This window comes from Siniperca chuatsi, linkage group LG15, assembly GCF_020085105.1.
Source record: "Siniperca chuatsi isolate FFG_IHB_CAS linkage group LG15, ASM2008510v1, whole genome shotgun sequence".
In the NCBI taxonomy this organism is placed as follows: Eukaryota; Metazoa; Chordata; class Actinopteri; order Centrarchiformes; family Sinipercidae; genus Siniperca; species Siniperca chuatsi.
In genome coordinates this window covers 7,881,875-7,898,075 of record NC_058056.1, presented here as the reverse complement: position 1 = coordinate 7,898,075, position 16,201 = coordinate 7,881,875, and the positions used below count along the sequence as shown (strand labels likewise).

Here is a 16,201-nt window from a genome sequence, read left to right as displayed (position 1 = left end):
AGTGTTAAATTCTTAACAAATAATGCCTAAACATGTTTTTTTTTTTATTATGATTATTGCTTAGTTAATCATGAATATTTAATGTTTTACAGAAACACAGAAATATAAAATGTCAGCCAAAGCAATCTCTTGTAACAGTCTATCCCAAAAAGCAACTACAACATGTTCTAGCAGAACAATAACTCCCACACTGCCATGAGAACTAGCCTCTACTACTTTTACTCTACTTTTCTGTTAGCTGGAACTTGTGAATAATACCATTTTAGGTGTGTTATTTTTACTAGCATGAGCTTGTTGGTATGTAGACTGCTCAAGTACTCAACATCATACTGTATAACACTGATGTGACAACACAATTTACCATATGGTGTTTGTGGGGCTGTTCCAGTACCGTTGGTACTGCTGGTGTGTTGGCTCATCTCAAAATGCAGGTAGCAGTACTGCAGCAGGCAGGGCAGGTTGCAGAAATTACGGACTGAGCCCAAACACTGTAGCTTCTCAGTCATGTAGCCCTGTTTCCTACAACTGTCACATCGACCCATCTGGACAAGAGAGAAGGAGAAGGAGGGAAGAAAAGAGAGGAGGAGAAGGAGGGAAGAAAAGAGAGGAGGAGAGAAAAGATGGATTTTTTTTTTTTTTTTTTTAAATAACCACATTGAACATATAGTAAGGCACTCCCCTTGGTACAATGGCATACAATGTACAGTGTAGTGGGACATCTATCTCCTTACCCCATAGTATAGTACAGTGTACTGGGACATGCAGTGGGGTTTACAGAACTCCTCCATCCTGCCTCCATAGTGGCTGTGCAGCATCTTCTGGCCGATGCCGGAGCAGTAGGTGCAGGGACGCCAGGGATGATCCTTGTTTTGAGATGTAAGGTCATGTTTGAAGAGTAGCTTACAGCCTGGAACACACATTTCAGCCCACAAGTTCAGTGACACTAATTAAATTTGGCATTTAGACCCATGTTGATTATCAATTTTTAAAAAAAAGGTATGGTATATTAAGGCCAGAGCTGCAGTTTGTCATAATTTTAGGCCAGTTTTGTTAAGACTGTGACTGGACCAAGTTGACCAAATCTAGCATTAATCAGACATTCTGCATTTGCAATTTTTACATTTTAATAAGGAACTTTAAGGCTACTATTCTTGTCCATTCAGCCACAGAAATACCTGAAAACAATGTAGAGAGGATAAAGGCGAAAAGCCATTTCTATGTTAACTCACTTTCACTGCAGAAGACTAGGTCCTGTTGGTTGTAGCTGATGGTGTCAAAGAGCACTTTTTCCTGTTTACAGCACTCACACACCACCAGGATATTCTTCTGGGTTTTGTACTGCTCACAACACGTCCTACTGCAGAACATAGAAATACGACCCTGCAGGCAAAAATGATCATTAGTATTATCACGGTGAGTGTTACACTCGACATGCAGGTAGCTATAAAGAAGTTAGCGTTAAGTATCTGTATATAATGGGTGTCTGTATGTTGATGTGAGCTGTGCTCCTTACTTGGTGACTGAATAGCTGCGGCTTGATGTTGAAGTGTTTGCTGCACTGATGGCAGGTTAGCTTGGAGGTGTTGCTGGGCCCACCCTCTGCTGGTTTCGGGGGCTGACCAGCAGGTGCTCTGGCCTGGGCTTGCCCTGGGACGGAGGGTGAGGACATGGCTGGGTAGGGTGGCACCAGTGGGGGCACTGAGGTATGACTGGGATGGTGGCCCGGGTAGGGGACTGAAGATGGGCAGTCCTGAGGGATGGGAGGGACTGAGCTGGCTCCGGCAGAGGGCCCCGGTTTTGGGACATCTCTAAAGGAGGGGTCCCTGAGAGAGGAGGTTCCATTGATCAGGTCTGGCTGAGAGGTGTGCCCGGACTTCTGTAAGACACAGAGAGAAAATGCAATGTCGAATCTACAAGAAGACAAGGTTTAGACCAACAGATACCTCATCAACAACTTTCGTTAGATACAAAACAGCTGCTGCCTTTACCCTGTATATAGAAACGCAGTCATAGGAGCAGAAGTTACGAATGGTGCCATCCACCATGGCCAGATGATACTGAGGAACAGCTGAAACCTTGCACAAGCAGCAGGGGAATGCAGCACCTAAGGGAAAAGGGTAATATTAAAAACCCAACTGCTAGTATCTGAGCATGCATTCATTTGTATTAATTAATAATGAAACATGCCTTCCCTGGCTTAGGTTGTGATATAGGCTGCAGTGATACAATGCTATTTGTAATATTTAAGTTAAATAAATCCATGCCACATTAATTTGGAGCATTCGTATATTTATCATAAACCAGTAAGAAGATTATCATAGTCACTGAGAAGGTCTGAAGCCTCTTCCAAATTCCGCATTTAAGACTACATATACCAGCTAGCCCTGGCATGTGAGTGTGTGTCTCCGTGGTGCATCCTACCAGTGAGAATGTGTCGGGGTGGTCGACTTTGTTCCACACAAGCAGATGAACAGTAAAGCTGAACTTTGCCCTTTTGGTCTCGTTCCATGATGGTGGAGGACACTATTGCCATTTTGTGACAGTAGGCACACTCAACCGTCTTTCTGCAGGTCTGTACGAAAACACAATTAGTATTGTGGAGGTTTACATTTGGTACATTTGCTTGATAAACATGAGGGTGCTGTGTGTGATATATATATATATATATATATATATATATATATATATATATATATTTGCAGCCACTAATATGCAAAAATGGCTAGTATAGCTGAAGTGTTCATCCTACATACTCCTGTCAATACTGAACCATCATTAATTTAAAAAGGAACCAAACAAGATTATAAAAAATTATTTTTTAATACAAACGCATACCTGTTTGTAGGTGCCAATGCAGGTAGGACCACAGAAGTTGAGCTGAGTTCTTTCAATTGTGAGCGTCTGACAGGAGCCTGAGTTGCTATTACAATAAAGTCCGCAGCCTTCACAGCAGTTCATGGCTAACTGCCGCATCTTGCGCCACGTTACAAAACAAGCATTACTACAGAGTCTGTGCAGACGACCTTGATGGGTGACCTCATGCTCAATCAGCTATAGAGATGATCACAGTCAAAGACAAGGACAAGAAAGAGAATTAGACCTTAAGGAGTAAAGACACAGAGAAAGTGACTTGGATTTTGACACAATACTGTTGAGTTGGCTTATTAAGCATATTGACCAAACTCTGCCTTTACTGTAAAAGCTAGCATTTTGTGTCTCACCCTATTAGAGACTCTGCAGACACTGCAAAAGGGTTTTTCTGGCTGTCGCTCTGCTGGTTTCTCAGGTGGTTTCTCAGGCTTCCTCTCCACTTGTTTGTCAGCCCATTTATCAGGAATCTTCTCAGCTTGTTTCTTTTTGTGTCTAAAGACAGACAGACAGAACTGGCCACAAAAGTGCATGTAGATGTTGTTGTCTGCTGGAATCGTGATCATGTCCCTGGGCTGAAGAATCTCCCTGCACACAGAACAGCACAAGGAATAAATACAATAGTCGAAACATACAGGTTGATGGAAAGTTAGGGGTTGGAGTGAACAAAGTGGCAAAGAGGAAGAATAGTTAAATATTTATTTCTATTTGACGTTATGTTTATTATGCATTCAAGCTTAAATGTTTCAAGGGAACAATGCCATAAAGTTTGTTACCTGGACAAATTGTAAGAAGTGAGTATGAAACTATTTATTTTTTTGAGTCATGCAGATGACTGTAAAAAATATATATTATTACATTATTAATAAGCTAATCATTATTGTGGATTATCATTATGAGTAAGACTCACGTTTCACATTAATTAAACGATGCACGAGTTACAGTGTTCAGTGTTTACCACACCTCCACAGGACCAATTGCGACCATCATTTGTCACTTTAGAGAAAAATTAGGATATGTACACAGTGAAATAACGAAAAAATTAAATAAAATAAAATAAATAACCAAACAAAAAAACCCTACAACAACAACAACAACCTACAAACATACAGTACATATTATTGTTTTGGTGAGGAAAACAGCTTTTTAAGATTCTGACATGCAGGCCACTGAATAGACTACTTCCATAGAATGGTTATAAATTATACAAACCAAATGCAGTGATTCAAAGGCATTTTCTTAAAAACTTAAATCGAAAGCTTTTCTTGTCAGCAATATGGTGGAAATGTCTTGCTGCCTTGAGGCACCCTTACACTCCCATACCCAACCCTGCAATTTGTGGATGACCCACTCCTGAGATACAGCCGCCCCTTAAAAAGCTTCCAGCATATGGCAGCTAAATAAAACCATTACCTAAATTGAACCCTGATATGAAGTTCATACTGGTGTCAAGTGGAAACAAAGATGTACCTGTTGCACTGGAAACAGGATCGGTTCTTGTTGGCTGGAGGCAGATGGCCGGTCAGACAGACTGTGGAGCAGAAGAGCTGCGTCGAACCTTTTCTTTGGAATGCTGTTTGGCCTTTCAGCAGAACCTACAACCATTTACAGAACCATGAAACATAAAAATGACAAGAAATAAAAAGTTACTCCTGACACATTAAACATTAATACTAGTCATGTCATTAATATACCTGATCAATTGATTAATTGGCAAATATTTCTCTGTCAATATTCTATGTTAATAACAATGAATTAAACGAGTGGTATTAATCATTTAAAATTGAGAGTTAATCTAAACGTTTGACATTAATAATAACAGTTTTTCCTTAATAATATGCACATCTATGCAGCAGGGTCTTGTTAAGTTTTTTTATTTATTTTTTTTTTAAATGTAAGCAGCACAGAGTTACAACAGTACCTTGGAGCAGCCACTGCAGCGAACACTACCAGGAACAGGGGGCTGAGGTGGGCGTGGGGGTACTGGTGCCAGAGCCGGTAGTGAAGTTGGGACTGGAGCTGGTGGTCTGACAGGGAGGGGAGTCATGGCTTGTAGGACAGCACCTCTACCTGGGATAAAAATGGCTGCCGAAGGGGGGGCTGGGACTGCTGCTGGAACTTGAGTGGATAAGAGGAAAAAGGTTGGTAAAGCCATACCAGTGGTTTTCCACAGTCAGCCCAGTCAATCCTGTGTACTTACAACTTACATTACTGACAACCATTTCTCAACTCATACGCAAGTGGCACTGTAACTTTTAAATGTGCTTTTCCTAACCTGTGTGGTTCTAACATAGATGTGTAGGGTTGTTAAAAAGTGTTTTTATTCAGACCAGTCTGCAGCCACTGAGATTGTACTTGGCGGTCCAAGGAAAAAAACATATAGTTTTGTATTGTACTGCTTTTCAACTTAAAGTCCAACTGAAATTAAATAGCATTTTTTTGTCTGCTACAGCACACATAGTATCTACTCTGTAAATCACTTGTCCTGTGCTCTCCTTTGAGGAAGAAAAAAAAATATAAAAACTCTGAAACCAAAGAGTAAAAATGTATATTTTAGACGTAGATGGAGGCCTCATTCAGATACAGTCAATCTATTCTTGCACTAAGCAGTGACGTTAGCGTTCTGTCATAGGCAGAGTAGACACACACACAGCAGCCTGCTACACAACACAAGAGCCACAGACCTTGAACAACAACCCACATTAACTTCCCTGCTAAAGTTCTCTCATCTAATTTCCAAACATGAACACACGGCTTGTCCTGTACCTTAGCTTGATGAACCAAACTTTCACAGGGGAAAAGTGCACTGCTGACGTCAGTTTGCAGGCTGGATAGCTATAATTAGCTGCTCAGCTGCAGCACGTTAAACAGCATGTAAACGTACCTGCAAATGTCACTTTGGTCCGGTTAGATGCTGGTGTGGTCCTTACTCTTCAATACCACTAACAACACGCTGTCTGCCCATGACAAGTAGGCTACAGTGCAAGTTTATTTACTTTGTCTCTCATTCCCTATGGTATAACACCCGCCAGCTGCTGTCACTCAAACACAGACACCAACATGCCCCTGCAGCCAGCTGAGACAAAAAGGAGCATTTCTGATATTTCCCCAAAGATCTTTTTTATTTCTTTTAATAATAAAAACCATTAACAATACATTTGACATTACAAACATGCAAAATAAATGCAATTTCAGTTGGACTCCTAAATCCTGAGCTTTGATTTTGTATACATATTTAATTTCTTCTAGCTATTTGAAATTAGTAGGACCCGATAAGTATAAAAACTAAGCATTGTCTTTGAACATGAGGGAGTTTTTGAAATAAATAAATAAATAAGATGTCCTCATATGGGGACAATGGGTTTAGTTTACTGTGTAACACAATAAAGTCACCAGTGTGCAACAAAGTATAAAACAGGTTATTTCAATGACTGAACATGGCTTTGCAAAAACAAAATTGCAAACAATGCAACACATCTAAAAGCCTTGTGTTTTGTAACTCAGTATAAATCTTCCTTGCTCCATACTCTAAACTAGGAATGTCCTTTGAGTCTGTAGGAACAGTATGTCACACCTATCAACCTGTGTGAAATGCTGCAAAACAGTTGCGTTCAGTTTGCAAGCACAGGAACACATTACATGTCACACACCGCACACGAGATTTCCCAGAGCAGCCCGTTTCTCTGCATCGCATTGGGTTTTTCAGGTTGACCATCTCTGGAAGATATTTAGCAGAAGTTGTGCGGACTGAGACATCGGGTACTGGAGTGACCGGATGTTTTTTGCTTTGTTGCGAAAGGTGTGCATTCTCTTTCTGTACATGTTCGACATCAGTGTCACACTTGCTCAAGTATGCCTGAGCCACTATCATGCGAAACTCAAAGAACTGCATTATGCCCTTTGTTGGTGTACCATATTCAATGTTGTCTTGGCGATACAATAGCCAACTGTTGGCTAAAGCCAGGTCAATGAAGTGCATCAGCATCCGAATTGTCCACTTCTTGGTTCGGACACTCATTCGGTAGTAACTCATCATCCTGTCTACCAAGTCAACCCCACCCATCTTGGAGTTGCACTCGCGCACAATACTTGGTCGTGTGACAGTCACCTATCGTTTGTCTTTCTTGGACCATCGCTGGCAGGTGTCTTCGGGCTGTTCAGCATGAACAGTGGAAAGCATCAAAACTGGTTTGTTGTCATACCACTTCACCACACATACCTTCCCATCTCTCCTGGTAACTGATGCTGAGGCACCTCTTCCTTGCTGTTTCATAGTTTGGTCACTTGGTAGCTTCTGCACTGCTTTGGTGACCCGGCTTTTCATTACTGTACCAGTCAGGTACACCTGCTTCTCCAGCATTTGATCCACAATTTTCATGGTTGTGAAGAACCGTTTACAGTATACTTTTGTACCAGGATGCAGAGTTTTAGCCAGATGTGCGATAACCAAGACTCCCAAACCCAGTCCATCTGCTTCCTGAACCTGTGAAATCAGTGCATTTGCACCTTGATACACTTCGAAGTCCAGCACAATGCCACCCGCTGAAGCAAGCACAAAGTTCTTCATGCCAACTGGATTGGGCTTAAGTGGCAAATACTGTCGAAATGGACAGGCCCCTTTAAATGGGATCATCTGCTCATCAATTGACACACATTCTGGTGGAGCCAGAAGCAAGCAGCCTTTGTGAATGCAATCCATAAAAGGCCTCATCTTCCAGAATCTGTTTTCCTCATGTCTTCTGAAATTTTACCATCAATGACTACTTTTAGATTTCCTTAGTTTGAAAAATCTGTCACGGTTGATTTTGTCACTAACAGCAGGGATTCGTAAGGCTTTGGACCAGAACATCCTAATTTGTGGGTAAGGCACGCAAGACATTAAAATTGATGCTCCAAAAAAAAAAGAAAGATAAATCTCATCAACTGAAGTGTTGAGAGAGCTTCCACTGTTAGCTAGAGACATAGCATTTGTGCAGTTAGCAATGAGCTTCATCAACTCTGCGTCGATGTACTGCTCCACATAGTCCAGTGGCTGCCAATCTTGTCGCTCATGCAACCTTTCATCTTCAGCCTCAAACTGAACTAAGTTTGGAGTAAATGCAGCAGACTTCCAGCGCTCTCCATGTGCATCTTTGCTAGGTCCTGGCTCATTATCAATGTCAACACTTTTATCACGCTGATGTTTACGCACACGTCCTCTGGATCTCTGCACATGGTGACTGTCATCATGTTTAGATGCATGTGGACGGAGTTGTGGCTCACTGTCACTATCATCACTGGTCTGCTGATCAGATGGAATATAATCTTCATCAATTAGCTGTTCCACACCAGGATCAACAGCATCACAATCAGACAAATCCTCCACCTCAGAGTTGTCTCCTATTATTGCATTCAGCAATCTTTCTGTTCTTGACAGAGAAATATGCCCTGAAGATGTATCACATAAGAATAAAAAATAAAATCAATGTAGACTAATTTGTACCACATGCAATATTATTAATATCTTGTAAATTGTTGGTTTCTTTCCAAATCTTCCCAAGCTCTTCCTAAGCTTTCCTGACTTTTACACCTTCACTTTGCATGAACGATTTAAAGTCCCAATGTCCTCAAACGAGTACTTCCTAATTAGCGGCGTCCTAGCTTGTTACTATTGCTAAAATTTGTCAAATTTGAAAACCATATCAAACTACAAATGTTATAAATTAACACGTTTCAACCATAAAATTTGATGAGGTTTTGTACATTTTCTTTGATCTCGGTCTTGGCCGTAGAATGTTTTGACGGAGATTGCAGCCATCTTGTTTTTACACTGATCAGTGCATTGTGCTTTTGCTACCACTAGATGGCACAAAATAGTGTCTACTAATGAGGCCATAGGTCTAAGTTAAGCAGAATAGAGTATAAGGTGCAGCAAACCCAAAATGTAAGGTCTCCATATGCGGACACAGGGTCTCAGGAGGTGGACTGATGAAGTCATATTTTTGATTTAACTGTTTGGATTAAGAATATTACCAATGATGCCACCAAAATAAAAATGATGCTTCATCCCTAGAACACAATACGACCACTACAAAAATGTCAGCTGTGACATTAAAATGAGAGAAAAACATGAAAAAATAAATAAACTCACTGGTAGGGGATGCAAAGGTGTTCCCTCCACCTACAGAGTAGACAGAGCTGATCCTGAGCTCTTCCTGAAATGAGAATACATTAGGAAATCAGATTATGTTTAAGTGTTTAATTCTGCCTTCCTCACCCTTCCAGGCAGTACAGTTGTAAGTCATGTTATAGAAAAAAAGTTGATCAATTATTGGTTTGAATAACGTGTCTAGTTTCTGTATTGTTATAAAAAATTATAATTTTATCAACAATCAGCACACAGTATAGGCTTTCAGCAGCTCAATCATATATATATATATATATATATACACATTCATTTTCTGGTTGAATCATCTAGTATTATTCAATATAAATTTTTTTTTTTACAAATCTACACCTGGTACTGAACATAAACAGCAGATGCATACTGCTAACTTTCTCCCCCCACACCTACCTCCTGATGTTCCAGCTCCTCTTTGATCTGTCTGATGGAGCTCTGAGGCAGTAAAGCAGCGTCGTAGCCCTCATCAATAGGCTCATCTTTAATATTGATAGTAGGAGACATCTGGGGATTACTGTCCTCCATTGGAGCTGCCTCTGACCTCTGAAATAATAAAAAGCATTCATAATTACCTGCTGAAGGTTAAAAAATTATTTGGAATGCAGTTACTTGACAATCTTTCCAGATCCCTACCTCTCCCAGCTGACTGTCGTCCGTCTCCTCTGTGTGGTTCAGGACGCCTCCATCTGACAGAAAGGTAGAAAAGAAAATGTTCAATTAAAACAGTGCACACTTTCCAAGAGTTTACAATTACACATGCTCTGCTCGGGCTACCATAACATGCCAGGAAATAATGGACAATGAACACACTGTTGGAAACAATTCCAGGGCACACTTGAAACTGTTTTTTCAAAGCATTTTACACTGCTTTTCTTTTATTTCTGTGGAAAAACTCAGTCACAGCACATTCAGCTCATGTTATGTTGAGACAAATGAAAGATGTCCAATTTCCATGCATATGTACCATGCATCCCAAGGAGGGGCACTGAAATTGGGGCAGTTCATACCAAACCATGACACACCCAGCTGACCTTAAAGAACTGTGTTGCATAATGTCTTTTATTAACAGTAGCACTTGAACAAGCCACAAAAACTACTAGTTAAAGAAAGATAAAACAGTAAAATAGAGAGACAAACTAAACAAACAAGGTTACCATTTTCATGTAACACCACACTCAATCTTGTTTAACAGTCTAGTTAAAATTAAAAAGTCAAAATGTGTCTAATAAAAGGTCTTGCTTTGTGCTAACTAATCAACCTGTGGTAATTTCCTTGTGAAAGAGGCCTGTTATAAAAAGGAGATATCCCACTAAATGGGTATAAACACTGATTTATTATGCACAGCAGCATGTCAGACTGCTCCCTCAACAATTGCCTCCACCACCAATTCAACATACTATTATCTGCTTTTGGCTGCTGATAAAGCCCAACCAGAGCCAATGGTGCCATACCATTTAGTATTACACTTCCATAAAGTTGACAGACTTACAAGAGACAAATTTGAAAAAGAATGGTCATATTTAAAGCAGCAGAAGCAGACATATTCTGAAATTTTGTTTCAAGTATAGGTCAAACCCTCAAAAGACTGGATCCTGCATTTCCCATAATGAAACTCAATAGTGTCATTCATTAGACCCTCCCTGCCTGGTAAATGCCCATTTGAAATGCCACACCCCCAGTTTGTTATGTAGGCTTTCTGGTAAAAACATGTAGCCTTCAAACCCAAGCCCAAATAATCATCACTATGACATTGCCAGGGTTATTTTCTCAGACTTCGGGAAGCTCCCTCCAGAGTCACAGAGGACATTATGAAACTGTTTCCACAGGATGAATAGGACTCTCTGTCTCTGACAAATTAACTGAACACGATGTGTAAAATTGGTGGAGTGCCCCTTTAATGACAGTCCAAAAACCAATTGTCCTGGTGTGTCAGGGCCCTATGAAGATACTGTGATAGTATACAGTGGATAGACAATTGCAATATGGCATTGATGATCAAGCTTGTACTTTAAAATTGTCTAAATTCTCATGAGTATGCAGCTTTACCTTGGCTGTTGTCACATGTGTGGTCCTGGGAGGAGTGCGAGGTATTAGCAGACCCATTGCTCCCTTCCCTCTCTTGCTCCTCCTCCTCCTCATCCTCCTCCTCCTCCTCCTCCTCTCTGGGCTGACAAGCAAAGGGATTGCCCCGAGTTACGTTGTTTCCCACTCCTGGTGGGCTTCTTTTGCTGTTTGTCTTACCCACATGAAGATTCTCCAGGGTGCCCATTGGCAGGGCAAAGTGCCAGTCTTCATCATCTTCTTCTTCTGGCCCAAATGAAGGCAGGCCATCTAGTGCGTCATCAAATGCTGCCCCACCACTTCCTCCTCCTCCTGCTTTGTTGGTTCCCATGGTAAACGAGGAGTGACGGTCAGAGGAAGGAGAAGAAATGCGAGGAAAGGATGGCTCTCCCATCCCCTCATCCATCTTTTCTTCTTGTCTGCTGCTGTTGCTATCCTCTTCTTCTACTTGTTGGTGTTCCTCTTGTCCTGACGTTTCGTCTACTTCCTTTGTCTCGTCCTGACCTCCGCTCTTGGAAGAGGTGGCAGAGCCCCTGGAGGAGTCAGCAAACTCTCCAAGCCCCATCACTTCGTCAAACACTCTGGACAGGCGCTCCTCATGCTGTAGGGGAGAAAAAGGTTAGTTGAAAAGAGATATCAAAGGGGAAATTCGGCACTAAAGGAATGATGCACTTTAATTCTCTAGTCCTGACTGTCAAACTTCATAACTGCTTAAAATGTCATAATATCAAGGGGAACAAAATGTTGTTTACTGTGAAACTTTGACCCTAACTATAAATATACATATAACTCAATCTTCAAATTTTCACAAAACTAACACAATTCTTTCCTGAAATTGATTTGAAGAATAAAGACACCTGATCACCTGTGACTACAGTGTACAATTCTCCCAGTTAGGATCCAGTTTACAGTTCTCTACAGTTTCTAAGTAATTGACCTGTAAACCCTGAGAAGCTGGTCCCAGACACCAAATTTTATACCTTAATTATCTGTTCCCCTCGCTATTATTTCCAAGAGTTCACTGGGCCATTCAGACAGTGATATTCATGTTGTATATCATATTCGCACTCCATTTCTGTACATTTAACTTTATAATAACAATTGCTACAACACCTCCTTCATAATAACAATAGTCTGTAATAAAATGCTCAAAGTTGATTACCATATCTTATTAACTTAATGAACCATCATATTTTGAAATGCCCCACAAACCTCCACCTAATATCATCTAAGACAACAGTGTTAAACTTTTCGTCACCAACCTGTCCTGAACTTCACATGGGGAGGGCCATGTGTACATCACAACTCTATTTTGCAGATCAATAATGTGTTCATATTAAGCACTGAAAGATAAGTACTAATATATCTATGTTGGCTACCTTGTATCATCAGCAGTTAAATTAAAAAGGCCTTTATAGACCTTTATCTTATATTTATCTTATCATAGCAGGAAAAGCACAGGTGGAACTAATAACATAAAAGATGGCTCTTCTCCATTTAAAAGTCATGCCAATGAGACAGCATGCACAATACCAAGGCCTTGGTAGGTCACCTAAATGGAATGCAGCCACAGTTTGTGTTTTTAAATACACTTGTGCTTTTCTTGCTATCACATGTCAAAATGTCTGCCACAAAAAAATGTCTATTGGTCAAACTACTGCACACATTGCAGCTCTGTCTTCATCCACTATAGACTTGACTGTTGAAAATGTATCTCCCCAGAAGGTGCCCCTACTGTACACAGTCCGCCTCCAGCAACAATCCCATTTTCAATACAATTAGCTGGAAAGCCAACTTTCCCCATCACCTTTACAACGTCACAGATTAACAGAATAATACCGCATACACTGCACAGAGGATGCAGTCTCCATGGCCCTGCACTCTGTACTCACACACTTTGACAATAAGAACACTTATGCATGAATGCTGTTTGTTGACTTCAGCTCTGCATTCAACACTGTCATCCCTTCCAAGTTAATCACCAAACTTGGAAACCTGGGCATTAACACCTCCATTTGCAATTGGATTATGTACTTCCTGACAAACAGACCTCAGCTTGTTAGGTCAGGCCACAACTGCTCCAGCACCATCACACTCAACACTGGCGTACCACAGGGCTGTGTGCTGAGCCCCTTCCTCTACTCCCTCTTCACACTTGACTGCAGGCCTGCATCCTAACCAACTGTGTCACAGTTTGGTATGGGAACTGCTCTGCTGCAGAGAGCAAGGCACTGGAGTGGGTGGTGAAAACTGCCCAGCGCATCACAGGGACTCCACTTCCAGCCATTGAGGACATCCAGAGGAAACGCTGTCTGCGTCGAGCCTGCAGCATTCTTAATGACTCCTCTCACCCCGCCCAGAGACTGTTTTCTCCCCTGCCTTCCAGCAGGCACCTCAGGTGCTTCCGGACAAGGACCAGCAGACTGAGAAACAGCTTTTTTCCCAGAGCTGTCTTCCTACTGAACCCGCTGATTCCACTGTTCCCTCATATACCTTAACTTAATTGTTGCTATATTGATATTGTTTTTGCTACATGTACAACATGTTCATTTGCACTCCAGTACTATGTACTGAATACTGCAATAACTCATCTACTGCACTGTTAACTATTTCCATAAATTGCACTACTTTATATTTATTGCACTGCTGTTCTGCCCAGTCTAATTCATTACTGTACATATCCATCAGTACACTTCTGTTTATAGAAATGCCATCTGTATATAAAGTCCATAGTACCACTTGTAAAATATTTTCATAATACTGCTCTATCCTGCATTTATGCACACACTTTATATCCTGCACTTGCTTATTGCACTTCTGGTCAGACCTAAACTGCATTTCGTTACATTGTACTTGTACATGTGTAATGGCAATAAAGTTGAATCTAATCTAATAACACAACAGTGACAGTACCAATCACAACAATCACCAAAGTCTACAGTATGTACGCAGTGTATGTGAATTTGGTGAGATGGGAAGATATGAATTTGGCTTGTGTTTTACAAATTCTACTGTTATAATGAGCTTAACGTTATGTCTTAATGCTTGGGTTAACATGAGGAACAACAACCCTCACAAATTCATCAAATAACGTTCCATCCTCACTGAATATAACCTCCTCATGTCAACGCTTTAGGGAACTAGCAATACGAGACTTGATGTTATCAGTATCTTGCTATAATGTTATATTATAATGGCTACAGGCCTCATGCTGTCCTATCAGTTGTGGGGGGCGTCCCACCAAACTCCATTTAAATTCGGCAATATATCGCGTTTTGGCACATTTGTAAACGTATACAGACACACATGCAACCAGTCATTTAAGACACCGCAGTAACGTTAGTTGCTGGAGTCTTCAAGTAAAAGCAGCATTTAAGGGACTCGCATGGCAACACATAACTTCAATGAATTCGCCACTTTGTATTGTTCGCAGCAGCCCTCCGCAATGAAAGGGCTTTGTAGAACTAGCAATCAAGTGAAACAGAAATTTGCAGTGCTGGATCAATAAATGCTTTTGGGGTTCACAAAAAGACATGTGTCATATTGAGTTGAATGTGTTCGTTTGCTGATTATCAAATTGTCAGGCTGTTAAATGGAGCTTGGCGTAGCGATATGCTTGCATCAGTGCTGAATAGCAGCAAGCTAACGTTACAGGGTTGTAAGCTAGCTAGCTAACGTTAGCTTAAATATGCACATCTTGACAACAATAATTAAATGTCATATTATGTAGCTAGATTAGCTAATCAATTTAGCTTGCCGTCTGATTGTTGTTATAATTATATTGTTGGTGTGTATTTCTTACCTTCAATCGTTTAAGTCTAAATTCCTCCGAATCCGCCATGTTTTAATTAAGCTGCAGACGCCGCGCTTCCAAACACCCACCTCTGAGGGTTATAGGTTATGAATGCAAGCTGCTAGCTAGTTATCAACTAAAAAGACGCTGCTATAAACTCAATGAAGAAACAAGCTAGCCGGCTAACACTGGCAAGTTAGGGTGTAACAACTATAACGTTATGCAAAAGGAACCCCCCTATTGTGTTCGGATACACTTTTTGAAGATACAAATGTTTACATATAAACCGGCCATTTATTATAAAGACGACGAAGAAGAAACACTTTGGCGGGCAAGATAACGTTAACCTATAGCATTACCGTATTTTTGTATGTCTTTTCTCCATCTTTTATTCCTGACAGTGTAGGTAACTAGCTGTCAATTATTGTAACGTTTACTTGCTCCAGTTGATAATTGTGTTGTACAAGCGTAGTCTGCTGTTGTAAATCTGTAATGACATTTATTTTTCTAGTCCTCAAATATAAACCACATACCCCGCCTTTTCAAATGTAATTTCCTGAAAACTTACCGTGCTATATTCGGGTCAGTACGGTAATTTCTACGGTGGCCCTGGTCAAAACACAACCACATTTCACAAAACAACGACATTTCAGAAAACACAAGAACGTTCCACAAAACACAATGATATGTCACAAAACACAACATTTAACAAAACACAACGACATTTCAGATTACGGAAAGTGTGGGAAAACACTTCTTGTTTGTCACTGGACAGAACCAAAGTCAATTCAGAGTTTATTCAATGGATGTGATAAGGTGGGTTGATGCTAGACATAGACTGTATAAAACAAATTGGCTAAATTAAAAAATGATTGACATTTACCACGCCCTCTCAAAGTCTCCGGTCTGCAGAGTGGACCCATTGACAAATTTGTATCTCTGCAGACCCGGAGATTTTGAGAGGGCGTGGTAACTGTCATTCTTTTTTTTTTGGCCAATCACTAGCTTTCAATCCACTGTCAGTCAAAATCTAATTTCACCAATAAGCCAGCTGAACCAGTTGTCAATCACTTTTTAATTCAGCGAATCACTTTACAGTATTATAAGGGGGGCGGTACACTAAAAACTCACGCTCCATTTACCAGACAACCGTTCAACAAGCTAGCTAACGCTGTGGCTTATCAACTCCTTGACCATACATGAATATAGTAGCTTTCACCACTGCTCATTTTAGAAGGTCCACCGCAAGAAAATGTGTTCTTTGTTTAGATTATCAAATGGGCAATGGATCATAGATGTTTGTTTCTGGCTTCCAGCAT

At 40.7% G+C, this 16,201-nt stretch overlaps 1 protein-coding gene across 6 annotated transcripts in view; it reads right to left on the bottom strand.

Annotated features, from left to right (window-relative positions):
* Nucleotides 1-16,201, bottom strand: part of LOC122862352 (zinc finger MYM-type protein 4-like) — a 34,402-nt gene that overhangs the window by 14,255 nt on the left and 3,946 nt on the right. Inside the window, exons 1-15 of one of the 6 annotated variants that reach the window (XM_044167803.1) lie at nucleotides 15,451-15,485; nucleotides 11,075-11,690; nucleotides 9,662-9,714; nucleotides 9,422-9,571; nucleotides 8,999-9,062; nucleotides 4,790-4,986; nucleotides 4,339-4,463; nucleotides 3,222-3,456; nucleotides 2,836-3,051; nucleotides 2,422-2,572; nucleotides 1,989-2,104; nucleotides 1,514-1,876; nucleotides 1,230-1,380; nucleotides 732-907; nucleotides 362-542 (exon numbers count right to left, since the gene is read on the bottom strand). In XM_044167803.1, the coding sequence (XP_044023738.1) occupies nucleotides 362-542; nucleotides 732-907; nucleotides 1,230-1,380; nucleotides 1,514-1,876; nucleotides 1,989-2,104; nucleotides 2,422-2,572; nucleotides 2,836-3,051; nucleotides 3,222-3,456; nucleotides 4,339-4,463; nucleotides 4,790-4,986; nucleotides 8,999-9,062; nucleotides 9,422-9,571; nucleotides 9,662-9,714; nucleotides 11,075-11,654 (2,758 nt within the window). In that variant the 5' untranslated portion in view covers nucleotides 11,655-11,690; nucleotides 15,451-15,485. The other 5 variants (XM_044167800.1, XM_044167802.1, XM_044167797.1 and 2 more) reach the window with 5 other exon arrangements.